Genomic DNA, 22,292 nt, shown 5'->3' with positions numbered 1-22,292 from the left:
ATCTAACAGACAATAGACCATTTTTGCAAGAAAATTGTTAATAGAAAACCAGTTATCTTCTTCTTCTGCAGCTTCTTCCACTTAAGTGGGGTCACTGTTGATGATGAGTCTCCTCCACATCCTCCTGTCTTGGGCTGTCACCACATCCAAGTTCTTCATCCTCAAGTCCTCTTCTACTAGCTCCCTCCATCTCTTCTTTGGCCGCCCACACTTCCTCCTTCCTTGCACATCCATCTGTATACCCTTCTTCCCACATATTCGTCCTCCCTCCTCATCACATGACCAAATGGATAAAAAAGCGAAATCATGGAAAGATGGATTTGAATACACAAGGAAATTCTATGAGCAACAAAGAAATAATATTCCCAAACAGACAGATTTAGAAGGGCCCTCCATTTTACTTTGTGAAGTTGAAAATACCCTCAGAAAACTAAAACCACATAAAGCTGCAGGAATAGATAATATCTTGATAGAATGATTGAGGGCTCTAGATGGAGGACTGAAATTCCTAACAAAATTATACAATAAGATATACGAGATTGGATTTCTATCCGAAGATGATATTATTTTCATCCCAATTCCAAAAAACAAAAGCTACAAGATGTGAAAAGTTCAGAACAATTAGTCTCATCAATCAAGTATCAAAAGTCCTCTTATATGTTATTCTTGAAAGAAATTGGCTTCATTAGTCAAGTATCAAAAGTCCTCTTATATGTTATTCTTGAAAGAAATAAAAGAAAAATAAACATAGAAATAAATGATACACAAAGTGACTGCAAGGAAAATGTAGGTACAAGAGAAGGTATTTTCAACATCAGAACCATCATAGATACCTAGAAAAACATTGTTCAACGTGAGCAATTAATTGAAATCCTTTCAGAAATAGGCATGGATGGAAAAGACATTAGGCCAATAACTAATCTTTACTGGTAACAGACTTCATCTTTGAGAATTAATGGAGAAACCTCAGAAGAATTCCCAGTTCAGAAAAGTGTGAGACAAGGCTGTGTCTTGTCTCAGATTCCCTTTAACCTATATGCAGAAGAAATATTTAATAAAATTAGTACCCTCAAATGATTCACCGTAGGGGGGCAGAAATATTAATAGCCTAAGATATGCAGTTGACACAGTTCTTCTAGCTGAAAACAAATATGACCTCAAGATTTTTATAGATGAGACCCTCAAGTGCAGCAAATAGTATGGCCACAGTTTCAACTTTAAAAATACAAAAATCATGATAATTTCAAGAGAAAAGGAAATACCAAAAAGATACATCTATATTATTATTATTATTATCTGAGACCTTCAGGGAGTCAAGGACTCATCGAGGGGAGGTTATAAATCATCCAAACCAGCTATCATACCTTCCCTTAAATTCATTTACACTAGATGCACTCACTACCCTAAGGGCAACTTATTCCACTCACTCACTCACTGCTCTCTGTAAGAAATACCTAGCTCTTACACCTTTCTTGACTGTGAACAATCTTAACTTCTATGGATGCCCCCCGTGTTCTCTCCCCACCCTCCATATAACGAAACATTTCATCAGTTGAAATGCTATAACATACATTCAAAAGTTTATAGGCCTCTATCCCATCACCCCTCTTTCTCCTGTTAATCAGAGTCTGCAATCCACATACTTGCAGTCTGTCCTCATAATCTAAATACTGTAATCTGTATATAATCTTTGTATACAGATTACAGGATTTAGTTTCTTTATCCCCCTTGGAACCTGGGAGACCAAATCTGCGCACAATAATCCAGGTGTGGTCTTATCAAAGCCTTATAAAGAGGCAGAATTACTTCTTTATCCTTACACGTCAAGGTTTGCTTCAAAATAGCATTTATTATTTATATATTATATATAAATAATTATATATAATCATTTATTATAATAAAAATAATAAATATATTTTATTATCTAAATATTTTTATTATTTAGACTAATATTCCATCTGTCCCTGTTGACAAATTCTTATCAGGATTATGCAAGAGCTCTTCAACCTCATTTTCATGAACCTCTAACTCTTCATTCAACGTAACAGTAGCACTGTGCACCATGCTACATACATCTGGTTGATATATCTTAGCAAAGTGAGCACTCATTAACTGAACAATCTCCTTAGCTTCCAACACTCATGTACCATCTGCATTCAATAAAGTTATTCTTCCATAACTTTATATATATATATTTCTTAACTCCTCTCACTCTTGTTCTCACGATATTCTTTCCACATCATTTTCTTCTTCTTCTTGTGTATCTCTTGGTTAATAAGGTTGCACGTCCATTTCACTCCCAGCCTATTTATTCTTCAAACACTAGGAATACATTGAGATACCGCCTCATTCAAGCACTTTTTCAAAGATCATGCATTGCTGACATTTTTTCCATTCCGTAACTGATAGCATGGGACCAAAGTTAGTATTCTTCTAAGTTGATCATAATTTCTCGCTTTGTAGTTTGGCATGTAGTCTGTTTTAATTGGAGCTTCAATACAAGTAGATACTTCCCAAGAAAGAACAGCATGATCACTGTCACCAATTGGTGGTAAAATATCCATATTCTTGACAGAGATTCCTTCTGATGCTATGAGCAAATCCAACACTCTTTGACCTCAAGTTCTTTCTTTCACATGCTGCTTGAGAAAGTTGTCTAGCAACAATTCTATAAACTCCTGTCCTTTCTTATCATGAGATTTCTCTTCTACCCAATCAATGTTTGGAAAATTAAAGTCGCCCATAATGATCATTTGCTTGGTACCCATAAGGCTAAATTGGCGATGCATTTCTTCGTCCCCTACAACTGAGCCGCCAGGTCTGTAGCAACACCTCACCATATATTTCATTCTGTTAACCTCCACTTCACACCAGATAGACTCAAACTCATCGCTACCTGGGACATTGTTACTATCATTGTTTTCTTGTATTTCTGCCATAACTGGACAAGTCATCTGATATCATTAGTAGCACTCCTCCTCCTCTCCTATCTCTTCTGTCATTCCTAAAAATAGTATATCCATTACACTCGATCCCACTTACCATATCTGATTCTGATAGCCAGGTTTCACTAATGCCAACAATCTTAGGCCACATCGTATTCAATAAAGCAACAAACTAAATCCATTTGTTTCTAATGCTCCTGGCATTTTTGTATAGACATAATAAATTACGACCTAGTCTATTCTTATAATTAGATATGCAATTTATTAGGTCTTGTTCTAGAATTTTCTCTTTTCCCTCCTTAGACACTTAAAAGATGTGAACCCAAAGCATATTTTTCCACTCCTTCGCCATATACATAACCATGTTCAAAGGCATTTATATCTTTATTACGTTTGTATAACATAGCTTAATTTTCACACAATTTTTCCCATTCCTCCCTTGATGATCTAGTTTCCCTGACTCTCTGCATTAGGTCTCATACCAAGAAGTAATTTCTCCAGGTTTCTGATGCCAAATGAATTCAAGTACAGGCCACCATTTTTATACAAATCTTTTCTGCCATCAAACACACCCCAACACGTCTAAAAACTCACATCCATATCTTCTACTTAACCTGTGCGTGAAATCATTTGCTATCATCGCCCTCCTTCTTAATTCAGTATTATCATATCTAGGTAGTAATCCTACAATTTTTACTCTTTCACATTTCTTTCTCGCTTCTTCCAACAGACCTTTCATATCTTCTCTCATACTATATTTCACCACTTAAATTATTAGTACCTACCAGAACATGTCTGTTTTGGTTTTCAATTATGTTTGTCATATTTTTAATTTTCTCTCCTGGGAAACTAGAAGTGGTGACTCTCTCGGCAAGCGCTAATTTTAAAATTGAATCGCCATACCATATTACCTCTTTTTTCTTAGATATTAACTGACTTACCTTGTTGTTACTAATATTTTGATTTCCATGTTCAGTATTTTCCTTCCTGTTCTTGTTCTCGTCCTTTTTCTTATCCTGTCAAAGTTTAGTCAAACGTTTTGCCACCTTTTTCAATTCCCTGGTTGATTTCCTAATAATTTCTTTTAACTGAGCTATTTCTAATGTCAGTGTCCCTGAAATAAATTATCATCATCACTGCAGCAGTGCTGTTTGTCCTGAACAGCAGTGCTTTTGTTCAAGACAAATGCTTTCCTCAGTAGCAACTTTAGCTTTAGTCACTGCCTTGTTATGATGAGTTTTTTGGCATCATTTTTAAGAGTGGTAAAAACTAATAATATTTCTGAAATTATGTTATAAAATGCTTTAGTATAATAACTACACTAAAAAACTACAATAATATACTAAAAATACACAATTAAATCTAAGAAAACACTTAATAAATCAACAAAAATCGCAAATCTTTCAGGATCTCTCTGATAGTACGTCTTTTCACCTGCTAGCCTTGACGCCAGATTCAAAAAGGAAATAAAAATAAATTAATTAGAACAGGTGCAAACATGTATATATATACTTTGGACTTGATCACAGAGAATGGCAGGACAGAAGATGAAATTAGAAGGATTGAAATCGCAATGTCACCTTTCAATAATATGAAAAATCTACTAACATCTAGAGAATTAAATCTGAAAACAAGACTAAGAATCTCCAAATGTTACATATGGTCCACATTATTATATGGAGTAGAGATATGGACACTCCAATGGGAAAAAACTGGAGGCCTTTGAAATGTGGATGCTGCGAATAATTATGAGGATATAATGGAAAAACAAAAAGACAAACAAAGAAGTACTAGAGATGATAGGAAAACAGAAGTCTGATAAAACAAATTAAAAAGAGAAAAGTCAGCTATTTCAGACATATTCTTAGACATAATTGCCTACAAAGGACACTTCGTGAAAGAACTGTTGGGGGAAAGAGAAGTAGAGGAAGACAAAGATTGGAGTGGATAAAAAATATAGAAGACTGGACCTATCTCTCATATGAGGAATGCAGCAGAGAGGTGCAGAATAGGACATGGTGGAGACACATCGTAGTTGATCTCTTGGAGGGAGAAGCACCGACAGGACAGGATTCAATTTAGTTAGGAAATCCTGTTAACTTGTACTGGATTTAATTAGCAGTATAATGTGATCCATATAGATAGTAATAATATTGCAGATAATGTGCATTCTTATCTAATACCTGATTGAACATCAAACCATCTTCCTTCAATAAATGCAGCACTTTGTACATTTTTTTTCTTGGCACTTCATCATATGCCTTTTCCAGATTTACAAAACGTGAATACAAATCCATATTATCTTCTTAATTTCTCAACAATTTGTCCTAAATTGTAAATCTTATCCTGGCAACTTCCATTTGGCCTGAACTCAGCTTTTGCTTCACCATTTTTTCTTCTGCATGTTTTTTTTTTCTTAGCTTTTTCATCAACTATGCTTGTATAAATCATACCTGAAACATTCGTTAGGAAACTTCTTCTGCAAATTCTCACATTCTGTTTTTTACCTCCTCTTTTTATAGATGGGTACTATATATAGTCTCTATTCACCTGGAATTCAGTGCTGTGACTAGACCATCTGAATCATTGTAGCCATTTAAAAAAAAAAAAAAAAAAAAAAATATATATATATATATATATATATCCATAGGGGTGCTTAAGGGTCAAAGCTGTATAACTGAGAGGAGACCTCCACATAGCCTTTAAAGGAATGCGGAGAACCGACCAGGGCTTCTGACCTAATGTCCAATCCTCACCTTCTCGTGGTGCACCCTGTTGGGTATCTACTTTGATACTGAACGAACGAGGATGGGCTGGCAATTTGGGATTTAGCCGACCAAATTGTATTCTTATTGGTTAAACCAAAATAAAAAATGATGGTACAACATGACAAAATTTCATGCCGGCTGGGGCGTCGCCCGGTTAAACAAGGCCCCCGTTGTTTTCGCCAGGGAACCAGGGCGAACAGCGAAAAGTCAGCTACTGGAACAAATCTGAAAACAAACCCCAACTCTACATCACCAGAGTTAAAGATCGGTACTGTCAATGTAAGAAGCCTGAATGGCAAAGAAATGGAGCTAGCTGAGGAATTAGATAAGTACCAGATCGACATAATAGGGGTGACTGAAACAAAAAAGACCAAAACTGGTGAGATCTTTCTGAGCAATAAATACAAAATGTTATATTCAGGCAATAACAATCAAGGAAAAGAAGGAGTAGCCATAGTATTCAACACAAAATACGAGGCTAATCTTCTTGAATGGCAGTCAGTCTCAAGTAGAGTAATGCGGGCAAATATGAGAATGGGGAACTGGACAATGAGACTTATTTGTGCCTATGGTCCCACAGAAGGTTCTACTAAGGTAGAAGTGGAGGAATTTTTTGAGGCTTTAGAAAAAGCAACTGACACAATGAAAAAGGAAAAGTTGGTCCTTGTTGGGGATCTAAATAGTAGAGTAGGAAATAATTGTGAGACATACAAAAATATTTTGGGAAAATTTGGAGAAAAGAGCAAAGCTAATAATAATGGCAAATATCTGTTGGATTTCTGCTCAGGACATGGACTGGTTATTACTAACACCATGTTCCAACATAAAAATGTGCACAAATTCACATGGAGAGAAGAGGCTAGGAATAAGAAAAGTCTCATTGACTTTGTTATTGTTGATAGTGATGTTTTCTCCCTGGTGCAGGACACCAGAGTGTACAGAGGATTTGAAATTGGAAGTGATCACTATTTAGTCTTGAGCAGGATAAAATTGAATTTCATATTGAAAAGAATAACATGTAAGAAAGTTTTAAAGCGAATAAAAGTTGAGCAGCTCTCAGATGTAAACTGTAGACTAAAATACAGAAATATTATTGAAAAGAAAATGAAAGAGTTTGAGAACAGGAATCAAACCTTGGAGATTCAGTGGCAAACTCTGAAGGAAACATTGATTGATTCTGCCAGAGAGGCATGTGGTGAGGTTGTGTGCAAAGATAAAAAAATCAGAACTCCCTGGTGGACACAGGAAGTTAAAGAGGCAGTGAAGGAAAAGAAGAAAGCATATCAAAAGTTCCTGGCAAATAAGTCAGCTTTTACTCTTACAGAATACAGAGACAAATGTAAGAAAGCTAAACAGTGTGTAAAACTAGCTAAACAAAAGTCATGGGAGGACTTTGGCAAGAATATAGAAAATAAATATCAAGAAGGTGGCAAAATATTCTGGAGGTTGTTGAAGAAGCTTAAGAATGGAGGAAAGAGTGCTGTAAAAGGAATTAGAGATGATAAAGGTGAAATGAAAACAGGAGAAAAAGATATCCTTGAAGTATGGAGTAATTACTTTGAAAAACTGCTAAATGAAACAAGCAGGGATGACAGCACAGTGATAAAAAACACTGACCAGGCATGCAGTCAGGAATACATATCCATACTTGAAGTAGAAAAAGCCATCAAAGGCTTGAAATGTGGAAAGGCAGCAGGAGTAGATGATATTCGACCAGAAATGCTGAAGTATGGTGGTATAAGAGTCTTACAGTGGCTGCACTGCATAGTTCAGAAAGCCTGGACAGAGGGACGAATTCCCGATGATTGGAGTAGAGCTCTCATAGTACCCATATATAAAAAGGGAAATAAAACTGAATGTGAGAATTACAGAGGTATTTCCCTACTGAGTGTTCCTGGCAAGATCTATGCAAGTATACTTGAGAAACGGTTGAGGAGAATTGTGGCAGAAAAGCTTGGTGAAGAACAAGCTGGATTCAGGCCAAATAGAGGCTGTCAGGATCAGATCTTCACTTTACGACAAATAGTCGAGAAAGCATGGGAATATAACAAAGATCTGTATTTAAGTTTTGTCGATTTGGAAAAGGCATATGACAAGGTGCCAAGAGAGAAGCTATTCAATATGCTGCAGTTATATGGTGTCAATGGGGCATTATATCAAGCAATACTTAGTCTTTATTTGAGTTGTGAGTCAGCAGTTAGAATTGAAGGAAGTACAGGAAGATGGTTTAATGTTAAATCTGGTGTGAGACAAGGATGTACATTATCCCCTCTGTTATTCATTATCTATATGGATCACATTATGAAGGAATGTGGTATTAAACCTGATATCAAAATTGGAGATGTTAATGTCAGCTCTTTGCTTTATGTGGATGATGTTATACTTCTAAATAAATCCGCTACAAGTCTGCAAGATTCTCTGACTAAATTGAATAGCTGTTGTAATAGATATGGTATGAAGGTCAGCAATAAAAAGACAAAGACAATGAAAATAGGCAGAATCATTGAAAATGTCAACTGTGTTGTGAATGGAGAACCTGTGGAACAAGTAAAACATTTCAGCTACTTAGGCACAATTTTTACTGAAGATGGTAAACTAAATATAGAAATAGACAACAGAATCAGCAAAGCTGGTATCGTGGGAAGTCAATTGAATAAATTCATATGGAATAAGAAAGAAATTAGTCGGAACACTAAATTAGCTGTATACAAGACTGTGTTCAAACCAATTTTAACTAATGGATCTGAGACCTGGGTCAGAAGTAAAACACTTGACCAAAGACTAGAGACCGCAGATATGAGAGTCCTGAGAAAGATTAGAGGCGTGAACAGATGGCATCAATGGCAATATCATATTAAAAATGAGGATATTAGGAAAGAACTTGACATTGTCAGCATGCAGGAATGCGTTAGCAGAGCTAATCTCAGATGGTATGGTCACTTAAATAGAATGGGAGAGGAAAGATTAGCAAAACAAGTGTTCTCTGCCAGGTTGGCAGGAAAACGACCCAGAGGAAGATCAAGATATAGGTGGATTGATACGGTACAAAGTGCCTTAGACGATAGAAATATAAGATCTGATAATGTTGGAGTCTTGACAAGTAACAGACTGATTTGGAGGAAAATTGTAGATAGGAAGTTAGTAATGATGTAATTTTTTCATGTAGTACTGTCATATCCTGTACACCCCTTGAGGGTACGTGGCAGGAATTTGATGATGATGATGATATATATCCATATTTGAGCATTTTTTTTTCGAGTATCATCTCCTTTGAATATCCATATAAAGATGTGGAGGAAAGATTTTAGAAGTGGAAAGATTTCGATATTTAGGTATCTGGATCTCAGAGAAAGGAACTTCAGAGTTGAACATTAGAAATAGAATAGGCAAAGCTAAATCAGCATTTATGGAAATGAAGAGAATTTTAATAAACAAGAATATTAAAATAGGTGTTAGAGTTGAAATAGTTGAAGCAACAGTTTGGAGTATTGTAAGTTATGGAAGTGAGTCATGGACACCCGGAAAGAATTAATGCATTTGGAAATGTGGTGTTATAGAAAGATGGAAAAGATTAGCTATACAGAGGGAATATCAAATGAAGAAGTTTTAAGAAGAGTTGGGATGGAAAGAACACTGCTCAAGAATATTATGCAAAGAAAGACCAGATTTGCAGGACATCTTCTGAGAGGTTCTTTGGGACACCTGACAAGAACTATATTACAAGGGAAAGTTGAGGGGAAGAGAAGACGTGGAAGACCAACTAGAGAGTGCTTCAATGACATTGTGGAATGGACTGGTTTAAGAATGATGGAGGCGACAGACCGAGAGAAATGGAGAAGAGCTGCTCATCTACTGCAGCCCTCTTGCTAGCAGATGCTATCGGACGATGATCATCTCCTTGAGCTGCCTTTCCACATATGAGGTCTTAAATGGCTTTTCCTATTTCATGTATTAATACATATTCCTGATTGAATTAATCTGGAAAATTCCTACCATTGTTCTGTCACTTCTTGTTTCATTATCATCTTTCAAAGTATTATTAAACATCTGGAATATCTTCCTCTTCTTTATCATATCTGATTCCTGTTACATTTTTCAGCTTTTTCAATAGCTTTCAAAACGTTTTGCTTCTTTCCTGATATTTATCTGCTGTGTTCTCACCAAAGTCTTCCAGTGACTTTTCTTCCCATAGACATTGTAGTATTCAGTAATGTTTTCCTTTATTGTCAAACAACATATATGATAGGGTCTTCTCTTAATACTAGCACATTTTCAGTCATATCTTCATTAAGTCATATGTCTTTAAGGCCATGGCAATTTTTAAAATAGATAAAGACACACTGAACTGTAATACTGAGTAATTTTAATAAGGTTAATATATTATTAAAATTGCTCGATAATATTTCAGTAATGTTGCAATTTTATGGGGGAAAAAAATCAACATTGCAAAGCCAATGACTAATAGATACTTTAAAGAACAGTAGAGTAGGAATTAGATCACATTTTATGTTTCATGGCATAAATCAAGTAATTACTAGTTTCTTGTTAAAAACATGCAAAAAATAAATAAACAACTAAATGACATTGTTATTATTATCATCAGAGATCTTTAGAAAGTTGAAGGACTCCTTGAGGGTGGTACACATTACTCACAAATTAGTTCTTGCCATTTTCTCAACTGCATTTATTCTCAACTTTCATGGATGCCCTTCATAAAATTAAAAATTTCATCTACTGATATACTATTGGATCCTTTCAGAAGTTTGTAAATCTCTATCACATCACATGTTCTTCTTCCTGTTTGCTAGTGTTTGCAGTCCACAACTTCTCAGTCTGTCCTCATAATCTGCATTTAATTACAAAAGCAAATACTGTTTTCAGAAATTGAAATCAAATGGGAATCATCCAAATATCATAATAAAACCAAAATAAAGATCAGTGACCAAAAAAAGCAGGAAACTAAATTAAACAGATTTTAAACAAAATGTCTATGTAAAATATTAAAATAAAAATATTTTTGCCCTAATGCATAACAAATGATGACTTATATAAACTGAATGAGCAAAAAAGTATTACCATTCAAATAAAAAATGCAGATGGAAATGGATTGGACACATACTGAGAATGAACAGCAGAGAGATTCCACATGTAGCTTTGACATGGAAACTAATTAAATACATTTCAAACAAAATGTCTATGTAAAATATTAAAAATATTTTAGCCCGATGCATAACAAATGATGACTTATATAAACTGACTGAGCAAAAAAAGTATCACCAATCAAATAAAAAATGCAGATGGAAATAGATTAGACACATACTGAGAATGAACAGCAGAGAGAGAGATTCCACAAGTAGCTTTGACATGGATTTCAGAAGGGAAAAAGCCTAAATTGACTTTGCAAGGATGACAGAAAGACAAGACAGAGGTATCAGAAAGATATGTCCAAAAGTGTCATGGTGTATCCATTCCCCTTCTCTGATCCAGTCATAACATTATTATAAAATGTGAGCAGATTACTCAAACCTAACCTTCCCTTAGTAAATCCTGTAGATACGCTTATACGTTGGTTATACATAGCTTTTAATTATTTAGGAAATGACACCGTATACTGATTATTAATTATAGCAAACTTTACTTAATACTTTCCTATATTTTGGTAATGTTACATTGTCATCATCATCAGGGATCACAAAAAAACAATGATATGCGCATGCAAGCACTAACACTGAGCAAATGAGGCTGAATAAAGGTAAGAGAAATTGGTCCTAGAGTACTAAGCAGGGTTGTCTTAGCCATTGGGCTGACATTCTTAAAATGTATGCTTCCCAAATTTGCGACAGTCTCTGCACTCAAATTTGTTGAGGTTTGGAAAGTTTGTTAAAGCTGAGGCAGATTTGATGAATAGTCTTTTATACTTGTATAAAAGACTATTCATCAATAGATGAATAGTCTTTTCCATTTGATGTGGTGTAATAGAGTAGCCTTCTTCCAGCATATTCTGTGGTGGGTGTCCAAAACATGGTCAGCAAGTCCTGAGTGGCTGTATTAGTGGAACCGGATATCCCAATATTGGCTGTCCTGTCTGTTTGGCTGTAGTAGGACAGTTTACAACTGCAAGGGACCTGGTAGGTTTAGGGGATGCGGCTGGTCTTTGGTGGAGCAGATAAGAAATACCAATTCCTTATGTGGTCTGTAACTGGTTTTAAGGTCATATTTCATTAGGATTTTTGTTATTTTTTCAGATGTACCTCGGAAATATGGAATGATGATAGATTTTGAGTAATCTCTACTTTGAAAGGGGGGAGGAGGGTTGCTGTTACATGGTTTTATTATTAGTTTTTGGATTTTTGGCGGGTTGTAGCCATTGGCTACAATTAAATTCTTAAAGAATATCCTTAAAGATTAAGGATATGATCAAGTTCAGTAGTTAGGGCTCTGTTATCTGAACAGATTAATTTTGGCCTGTTATATAGGGTTTTTATAATCCCATATTGTTGGGGTGTGACTGCTGGTGAATGTATCTACCTGTATATGTAGGTTTTCTGTAAACAGAGAATGCCAAGGATCCCTCAGGCTGGTGTGTAATCAGAGTATCTAGGAGTGGGAGACGTTGTTTTCCTTTTCCAACGTAAACTGGATCATGGGGTGTTGATTGTTTAGGTGTGTTAAGAAATCGTGGAGTGTATGGAGGCCGTGCGACCAAATGGAGAACGCATCATCCTTGTAGCATAGCCAGACAGTGGGTTTTTGTGGGGCAGAGTTTAAGGCTTTTTCTAAAGGTCTCCATAAAGAAGTTGGCCAGGGATGGAGAGAGTGAAGAACCCATAGCAGTCCCCTTTATCTGTTCCAACCAGCACACAAATCAGAACACTCCATAGGTTCCTTAAGAAGGTTATCTCTTGGCCTTTGTAGGTTACAAATAGATTAAAACCTTTTTACTAAAATAAAGTGCCAAGAGGCTTCAATTCGGCAATGCAAAATTGTATAAATTAAGTGGATATTAAATCCAACATAATTTCAGAGCTGAATATAGAAACTATAAAAGTTTCGTATTTGAAAGTTGACCAGAGAGCTTGCAGGAATACACTCGCCGCTATACTACAAGTTGCCCTACCTGAACCTAATAGCACGCATGCACGCCATATATTTGCCTACTATTGGTCCATTTTAATAATGTTTCACTGATCTGACAGCTGTTTCAAACTCATTGGTTTTTATCAGAGATTAGGCAGAAACCTAAGAGAGCAAAAAACTCTCAGTACTAAGGAACTCGAAACGTCAGAGAGTTGTATTTTCCATAAGCAAACTCTCGGTTGGTGCATAAAGTATTTACTAAAATAAAGAGCCAAGAGGCTTCAATTCGGCGATGCAGAATTATATAAATTAAGTGGATATTAAATGCAACATAATTTCAGAGCCAAATACAAGAACTGTAAAAGTTTAAAAGATTAAAACCTTATAACTCTAGACCCCTGTGGATATATGGACTACCCAAAATCCACAATTATGTTCCATTGTGGATGGCATTGATTCACCAACATACAAATTAGCCAAATATTTAGCCAAAGTGCTCACACAATAATATACTGGCAACACACCTTCACACATAAAAAAACTCAGCCCACTTTAAAGCCAGTACAGAAAACCTCACACCCCGACACATTGACATAATGGTCAGTTTCAATGTCTCCTCCTTATTCACCAGTGTCTCACTCAAGATACCTTAGATCTCATCCAAGTTATATTTCCTCCCAATATCTCAGCCTTATTTCAGTTCACCATGAACTCAGGCTGTTTTGTTTAGCAAGGAAAATTCTATAAATAGATAGAGGGGACTGCCATGCGTTCTCCACTATCTCCGCCCCTGGCCAACTTCTTTATGGAGACCTTTGAAGTAAAAGCCTTGAACTCTAACCCATATGTGCCGACTTGCTAGGAATTTTCAAAATGCTTTCTTTTTCAGAGACATTTTCAAATGTCTCTGAAAGTTCATCTCTAAAAGTTGCTTGATTAAGCTGGATAAAAATGAATTATCTTGCTATTATCCTCATATTATTAAAACTAAATGATAGTGAAGTCAGCTGCTATTAAAATGTAAAAAGGTAATCATCAAAATACTTTTGTATGCTTTTATTGTTTGTTTAGAGAAGAACATGGATAAAACTAATAGTATAATTTCCTGTTAAATGAAATAAATAGCTTAACCCAACAGAAAAAAAATACTGTTTCTTGTTACACTTTTATTGCCTGTTTTTAACCATATTTGAAATAAAGATGTGTATTTTGTTCTAATTAATGATATTTCATTAAACATGTGTCCTTTCAGTACTTCATTTTATTTGAAGATTTCCCTTCACATTGCTTAATTAATTTATTTTTCTCGTAGAGCCACCAGATTTTGAAGGTGGTCTTATTCTTCGAAGAGGTGCAAGCATTGAACATGTTGTAAGTTCTAAAACTTTTGTAGATATGGATATTTAACTACAGATATAAATAACTGGTAATTAACTTAAGGAATTTATAATGCATAAAATGGATATTAATTAAAGGAAACTTTAATGAATACCTTCAATATTTCAGCAAACGTCACGTTTCCATCTTCAGGAACATACAAATATGGTATGTGCATGCAGGCACTAACAAAAGCAAATGAGGAAGAAGGCAAGAAACTAATATTGTTCCTAAAGTCTCTTAATGGTGCCCCTAGCGGTCTAATTGGGTTGTCTTGGCCTTTGGGCTGAAGTTCTCACGATGTAAGTCTCCCAAATTTGGGGAAGTCTCATGCACCCAAATTTGTTGAGGTTTGGAACATTCTTTAGAGCTGCTGATGATTCCATGAATAATCCTTCATACTTGAACTTGCTGCGATGTATTATTTTAGTTTTCTTCCAACGAATTCTATGGCAGGTATCTATGGCATGGTCTGCAAGCCCATAGTGGCTGTACTGGTGAAACCGGATGTAGTCTTTGTGTTCTGAAATCCTGATATTCGCTGCCCTGCATGTTTGGCCAAAGTAGGACAATTTACAGCTGCAAGGGACCTGGTATACACCAGGTAGGTCTAGGGGAAGTGGTTGGTCTTTGAGGGAGCGGATAAGGGATGCCAACTTTTTATATGGTCTATAACAAGAAGTTAGGTCATATTTTTTGAGGATATTGGTTATTTTCTCAGAGGTGTCCTGGATGTAGGGGATGGTGATAGATTTAGTGTAATCTTTATTGTGAAGGGGGAAAGGGGGTTGTGGTTTACTAGTTTTAATATTTTTTGGGAGTTTTGTAGCCATTGGCTAAGAAAGTGTTGAGGATGTGGTTTAGTTCAGTGGTTAGGGAATCTTCATCTGAGCAGATTAATTTTGCCCTGTTATATAGTGTTTTAATAACCCCATATTGTTGTGTGTGGGGGGGGGAGTGCTGGTGAATTTATCTGCCTATATGGGTGGGGTTTTCTATAAATAGAGAAAACCCAAAATCCATCAGGCTGGTGAGGTGATTAGAGTGTCTAGGAAGGGGAGGGTGTTGTTTTCCTCTTTTTCCAAGGTGAACTGGACCCTGGGGTGTTGGTAGTGTAAGTGTGTTAGGAAGGAGTGGAGTGTATCTGAGCCATGTGCCAAATAGCAAACACATCATCCACGTACTGAAGCCAAATAGTGGGTTTTTGTGGAGCAGAGTTTAAGGCTTTCTCTTCAAAGGTCTCCATAAAGAAGTTGGCCAAGGGTGGTCCCCACCCTTGGCCAACTTCTTCATGGATTATTCATGAAATCATCAGCAGCTCTAAAAAATGTTCCAAATCTCAACAAATTTGGGTGCATGAGACTTCCCCAAATTTGGGAGACTTACATCATGAGAACTTCAGCCCAATGACCAAGACAACCCAATTAGCCCGCTAGGGAGACTTTTGCTTTTGTTATTGCGTGCACATACCATATTTGTATGTTCCTGAAGATGCTGAAATATTGAAGGTATTCATTAAAGTTTCTTTTAATTAATATCTGTTTTATGCGTTGTAAATTCCTTAAGTTAATTACCAGTTATGTATGACCAATGTATAAGCCTTGCTACAGATATAAATATTTTGTTTGTTACAAAAAATAAAATAAAATAAATAACCACTTTACACAATAAAGTTATTTTTCCTGCCATAATGAAACTATGGTAGAGTTCTTTTGCTATGTCAAATTTGAACTCTTCAAAAAACAAACAAACATATAATTGAACAAAATATCATACAGCATAGCTGTATAGTATCCCTGTATTTTAGATGTTTTATATGTTTTAGATATTTTTATTGGTTTCACAATGTTGTTAGTGGCATACTACAAACAGGAACAAATATTACAGATAGAATACCTTAAACAGCTGCGTGCAGTCGAAATCCTAAAGATGTCTGATATTTAGTTTTATATGAGTTGGGAACCTTAGTAGAAAAGAAATGTGTACTTTAAGTATGAGATGTTGTGTGGTGAACGTGAAAAGATTCTAGCAAGTAAACTGACAGCTGTTCTAAGTGAATATGGAGAAAAATCTAAGAAAACTAAGCTTTGTGTAAAATCATCTAAATAACATTAATGAGAAAACTAATAAAAATAGAGAATATAAATATCACAAAGATGAGATCTTGCTAAATAATAAATATAGAATGTTATATTCAGACAGTAGTGATCAGGGAAAAGTAGCATCAAAAGCATTCAGAACTAGACATGAAGATAAATTCTTAGTAGGCAGTTTCAAGTAAAGTTATGTGGGAAAATTTCCAAATGGAAAATTAGACACCGAAAATTGTGCCTATGGCCTCCCACAGAAGGTTCTACTAAGGAAAATATGGCAGAATTTTTCGAATATTAGAGAAGACAATGATATAAAGGAAAAAGTTACTCTCTTGAAGATCTAAACAGCAGAGTAGGAAATTAATACTAGACATCAGAAATATTTGGGGAAAAAAGGGTCAAAACTAATAACGATAAGTACCTGCTAGATTTCTGTTCTGAAATCTAGCAGGTAGTAACATCACTAACACTATATCCCAGCATAAAGATGTGCACAAATTCACATAGAAATCACAAGTAATGAGAAAAATCTTATTGACTGTTATTGTTGCAACAATATCTTCATCATAGTTCAAGATAAAGGAATATACAGGAGATTTGAAATAGCAAGTGATCATTTAGTTTTGAGTAGAATAAAAATGAACTTCTTTATGAAAAGTAAAATATGTAAGAAAGTTTTTAAAAGAATCAAAGTTGAGCAGCTTTCATATTATAGACCCATACTATAGAATCAAATATGCAAATATTATCCAAGAAAAAAAAAATGAAAGAGTTTTAAAACTACCTTGGAGCTTTAGATGCAAACTAAAGAAAGCATTGATTAAGTTTGGGAGGTAGGTGATAATATTGTTTGCAAGTATAGAAAAATCAGAACTCCATCGTAGCAAGAAGGAAATTAGAGTGGTTGTGGAAAAGAATGCATATCAAAAGTTCCAAGCAAGTAAGTTGACAGGTGCTCTGAGAGAGCATAGAGAAAAATGTATTTCTCTATGCTCTTTTAAAAGTAGTTAAACAAAAGTTATTGGAAAAACTCTAAGAATATGGAAGACCAAATATGAAGGTGGCAAAATATTCTATGGATTATTGAAGAAGCTTTGAAATGAAGGAGAGAGAGAGAGTACTGCAAAAGGAATCAAAGTTAATGATGATATAAAAATTAGGGATAAAAATATTCTGAATGGCTGGTGTAATTACTTTGAAAGATTGCTAAATGAAAGAAGTGTAGAAACTATTCAAGTGGAATATAATCAGGGGTATATGATGTTTACTTGAAGTAGAAAAGGTCATATATGCTGGAAGCATGAAAGTTTGATAGTGGCTATACTGCATAATTTTGAGCCTTCATAGCTCAGTCAGTATAGACGAAGCCCTTTGGTTGAAAAGACCTGGGTTTGATTCCCATTCAAGATGTGAGGAACCTTTATCTGGTCTCTTTCGACTAAAGGTGAGTTAAGCAGTCTCATAGATGGTAAGAGGTTTTTTTCATCTGAAAACTCAAGTTTTTCATTCCCCAGGCACTGTGAATACACGTATCTACAGACATAGGACACACTGTGAGGCATAGGGAAAACCACCTTATCCTTGAGGCGGTTGCAGTTTCAAATCGTAATAGGCCATGCCTAATACGAAAAGAGGAGGAGGAAGATACTGCATAATTTAGAAGGTAGAATTCCAGACAATTGCAGTAAAGCTCTTGTAGTTCCCATCTATAAAAAAAAAAGGGAAAGAAACCCTATTATGTGATACAGTAGAATCTCATTATAACAAATTTCTAGTGACCACAGAAATAGTTCATTGCACTTTTTTTTTTTTTCCCATAGCATTGTACCTCTGGGACTTTTCAATAGTTTGTTATAGTGAGCAAGTCTGTTATAATGGTGTTCATTATTGTGAGGTTCAATTGCATTTACAGATTAATTTCCTACTAAGTGTTCTACATAAAATTTATGCAAGGATGCACAAGAAGAGACTAAGAAAAATTGTGAAAAAGAAATTTGAAGAACAAACTGGATTCAGGCCAAATAGGGGATGATCAGGATTAGATTTTCAATTTATGATGGATAGTTAAGAAATTATGGGAGTGTATTGAGTATCTGTATTTAAGTTTTGTCATCATCATCATCATCAAATTCCTGCTATGTACTCTCAGGGGGCATCCAGGATATAATAGTACTACATGATAAATTTACATCATTACTAACTTCCTATCTACAATTTTCCTCCAGATCAGTCTGTTACTTGTCAAGACTCCAATATTATCAGATCTTATAATTCTATTCTAAGGCACTTACAAGGAATATATTTCTTCCTACTTGCCCATTCTGTTTAAATGGCCATACCACATGAGATTAGCTCTGCTAACGCATTCCTTGATGCTGACAATATCAAGATCTTTCCTAATATCCTCGTTTTTTAATATGATATTGCCATTGATACCACTGTTCACGCCTCTAATCTTTCTCAGGATTTCTCATATCTGCGGTTTCTAGTCTTTGGTCAAGTGTTTTACTTCTGACCCATCTCTCAGATCCCTAAGTTAAAACTGGTTTGAATACTGTCTTGTATACAGCTAATTTAGTGTTCCGACCAATTTCTCTCTTATTCCATATGAATTTATTCAATTGACTTCCTACTATACCAGTTTTATTGATTCTGTTGTCTATTTCCATATTTAATTTACCATCTTCACTTCCTTCAATTCTAACTGCTGACTTACAACTCAAATAAAGACTAAGTATTGCTTGATATAATGCCCCATTGACACCATATAACTGTAGCGTATTGAATAGCTTCTCTCTTGCACCTTGTCATATGCCTTTTCCAGATCTACAAAACTCAAATAGAGATCTTTGTTATATTCCCACGATTTCTCCACTATTTGTCGTAAAGTGAAGATCTGATCCTGACAGCTTCTATATGGCTGGAATCCAGCTTGTTCTTCACCAAGCTTTTCTTCTACAATTCTTATCAACCGTTTCTCAAGTATACTTGCATATATCTTATCAGGAACACTCAGTAGGGAAATACCTCTGTAATTCTCACATTCAGTTTTATTTACCTTTTTATATATGGGTACTATGAGAGCTCTAATTCAATCATCGGGAATTCGTCCCTCTGTCCAGGCCTTCTGAACTACTGCAAGACTTTTATACCACCATGCTTCAGCAGTTCTGGTTAAATATCATCTACTCCTGCTGCCTTTCCACATTTTAAGCCTTTGATGGCTTTTTCTACTTCAAGTATGGATATGTATTCCTGACTGCCTGTTGAGTGTTTTATACCACTGTGCTATCACTGCTTGTTTCATTTAGCAATTTCTCGAAGTAATTACTCCATACTTCAAGGATATCTTTTTCTCCCGTTTTCATGTCATCTTTATCATCTCTAACTCCTTTTACAGTATATCTTTTCTCCATTTCTAAGCTTCTTCAACAACCTCCAAAATATTTTGCCACCTTCTTTATATTTATTTTCTATGTTCTTGCCAAAGTCCTCCCATGACTTTTGTTTAGCTAGTTTTACACAGTGTTTAGCTTTCTTACATTTGTCTCTGTATTCTCTAAGAGCACAAGCTGACTTATTTGCCAGGAACTTTTGATATGTTTTCTTCTTTTCTTTCACTGCCTCTTTAACTTCCTGTGTCCACCATGGAGTTCTGATTTTTCTATCCTTGCAGACAACCTCACCACGTGCCTCTCTGGCTGAATCAATCAGTGTTTTCTTCAAGGCTTGCCTCTGAATCTCTAAAGTTTGGTTTCTGTTCTCAAACTCTTTCATTTTTTCTTCAATAATCTTTGTGTATTTTAGTCTACAGTTCACATCTGAGAGCTGCTCAACTTTTATTCGCTTTAAAACTTTCTTACATGTTATTCTTTTCAATATGAAATTCAATTTTATCCTGCTCAAGACTAAATAGTGATCACTTCCAATTTCAAATCCTCTGTACACTCTGGTGTCCTGCACAAGGGAGAAAACATCACTATCAACAATAACATAGTCAATGAGATTTTTCTTATTTCTTGCCTCTTCTCTCCATGTGAATTTGTGCACATATTTATGTTGGAGCATGGTGTTAGTAATAACCAGTCTATGTTCTGAGCAGAAATCCAACAAATATTTGCCATTATTATTAGCTTTGCTCTTATCTCCAAATTTTCCCAATATATTTTTGTAAGTGTGACAATCATTTCCTACTCTGCTATTTAGATCCCCAACAAGGACCAACTTTTTCTTTTTCATTGTGTTAGATGCTTTCTCTAAATCCTCAAAAAATTTCTCCACTTCTACCTTAGTAGAACCTTCTGTTGGACCATAGGCACAAATAAGTCTCATTGTCCAGTTCACCATTCTGATATTTGCCCACATCACTCTACTTGAGACTACATGCCATTCAAGAAGATTAGCCTTGTATTTAGTGTTGAATACAATGGCTATTCCTTCTTTTCCTTGATTGTCATTTCCTGAGTATAACATTTTGTATTTATTGCTGAAAGATCTAACCAGTTATTGTCTTTTTTTTTTGTTTCAGTCACCCCTATTATGTCGATCTACTACTTATCTAATTCCTCAGCTAGCTCCATTTCTTTGCCATTCAGGCTTCTTATGTTGATAGTACTGATCTTTAACTCTGGTGGTGTTGAGTTGGGGTATTTTTTCAGATTTGTTCCAGTAACTTTTCACTTTTTAACCTGGTGAAGTTTTGTAGATCTTGAAAAAAAAAGCATATGATGTCAAGATAAAAGTTTTTCAAAACACTATCATTATATGTGAGCCTCTGTAGCTCAGTCAGTATAGCCGAAACCCTTTGGTTGAAAAGACCTGGGTTCAATTCCCATCAGTGATGTGAGGAACCTTTATCTGGTCTCTTTAGATGAAAAGTGAGTTAGCCGGTCTCATACGGAGGTAAGGAATTTTTTCGCCTGGTAACTTGGGTTTTGATTCCTTTCCCAGAACAGGCAAACCGGCCCCATGAACACATGCTTCTACAGACATAGAATCCAGGAATAAGGAGTAACCAAGTTATTCCGTAGAATTTCGGTTCAGAATGCCTGCACGGTAAAAAGTGTAGGTCTATACATGTGAGTGTAAATTAGGATAGGATAATTATATGTAGTAAATGAAGCTTTATTATTATTAACAAATATTATCATTATTATTATTCTATGGAGTCAAAAGATTCATCCATACATTTATACTGAAGAGTACATAGTCTATATTTAAGTTGTAAGTTAGCAGATAGAATTGAAGGAAATAAAGGAAGATGATTTTATGTAAAATCAGATGGAATACAAGGATGGACACTATCTCCACTCTTATTCATCATCTGTGTGGAACTCAGTATAAAAGAAAGTGGCATTAAACCTGATATCAGAATTGGAGATATTAAACTTAGCTCTTGTTTATGCAGATGATGTCCTCCTAAAGAAATCCAGTGCAAGTCTCCATGATTCTTTAACTAAAATTATTATTATTATTATTGTTCCAGGCAACTCCAAGGAGTTGACAGACTCATCGAGGGAGGCCCTAACATCACATCAAGAACAACTATTCGACATTGACACAGTATCTATCATACCTTGCCTTGAACTCATTCATGGTCGTAGCACCCACAACAGAATCTGGAAGCTTATTCCACTCATTCACTACTCTCCAAGTAAAAAACCTAGCTCTGACACCCTTGTCAACCACGCTCTTGCCCAGCTTCCATTCATGGCCCCTAGTCCTCCCACCACCAGTCATATTTTCAAAAATATCTTCTGGATCAATCTTATAGAAACCCTTCAGTAATTTGAATGTCTCAATCATATCACCCCTCCTTCGCCTATCGACCAATTTCTGCAACCCACAAATCTTCAACCTATTCTCATAAGGTTCATTCCACAGACCTGCTATCATCTTGGTCACTCGTCTCTGGATCCTCTCCACTTCCTCCCCATCACGAAGAAACCCTGGTGCCCATAACTGGACACTGTAGTCCAGATGGGGTCTTATCAAAGCTCGATACAGAGGAAGAACAACTTGTTTGTCTCTGC

The 22,292-nt window shown here is 35.6% G+C and overlaps 1 protein-coding gene across 1 annotated transcript in view; it reads left to right on the top strand.

Moving 5' to 3' along the window:
- Positions 1–22,292, top strand: part of LOC150097321 (developmentally-regulated GTP-binding protein 2) — a 199,119-nt gene that overhangs the window by 116,523 nt on the left and 60,304 nt on the right. The window contains exon 11 of the mRNA XM_090406731.1: positions 14,103–14,161. Within this exon, the coding sequence (XP_090262857.1) occupies positions 14,103–14,161 (59 nt within the window). The remainder of the gene's footprint in view (positions 1–14,102; positions 14,162–22,292) is intronic.

This window comes from Typopeltis vanoorti, chromosome 17, assembly GCF_054136105.1.
Source record: "Typopeltis vanoorti isolate ZY-2024b chromosome 17, IOZ_Tvanoo_1.0, whole genome shotgun sequence".
NCBI classification, from domain to species: Eukaryota; Metazoa; Arthropoda; class Arachnida; order Uropygi; family Thelyphonidae; genus Typopeltis; species Typopeltis vanoorti.
Note: the sequence above shows the minus strand (reverse complement) of the source record. Positions and strands in the feature narration are given on the sequence as shown.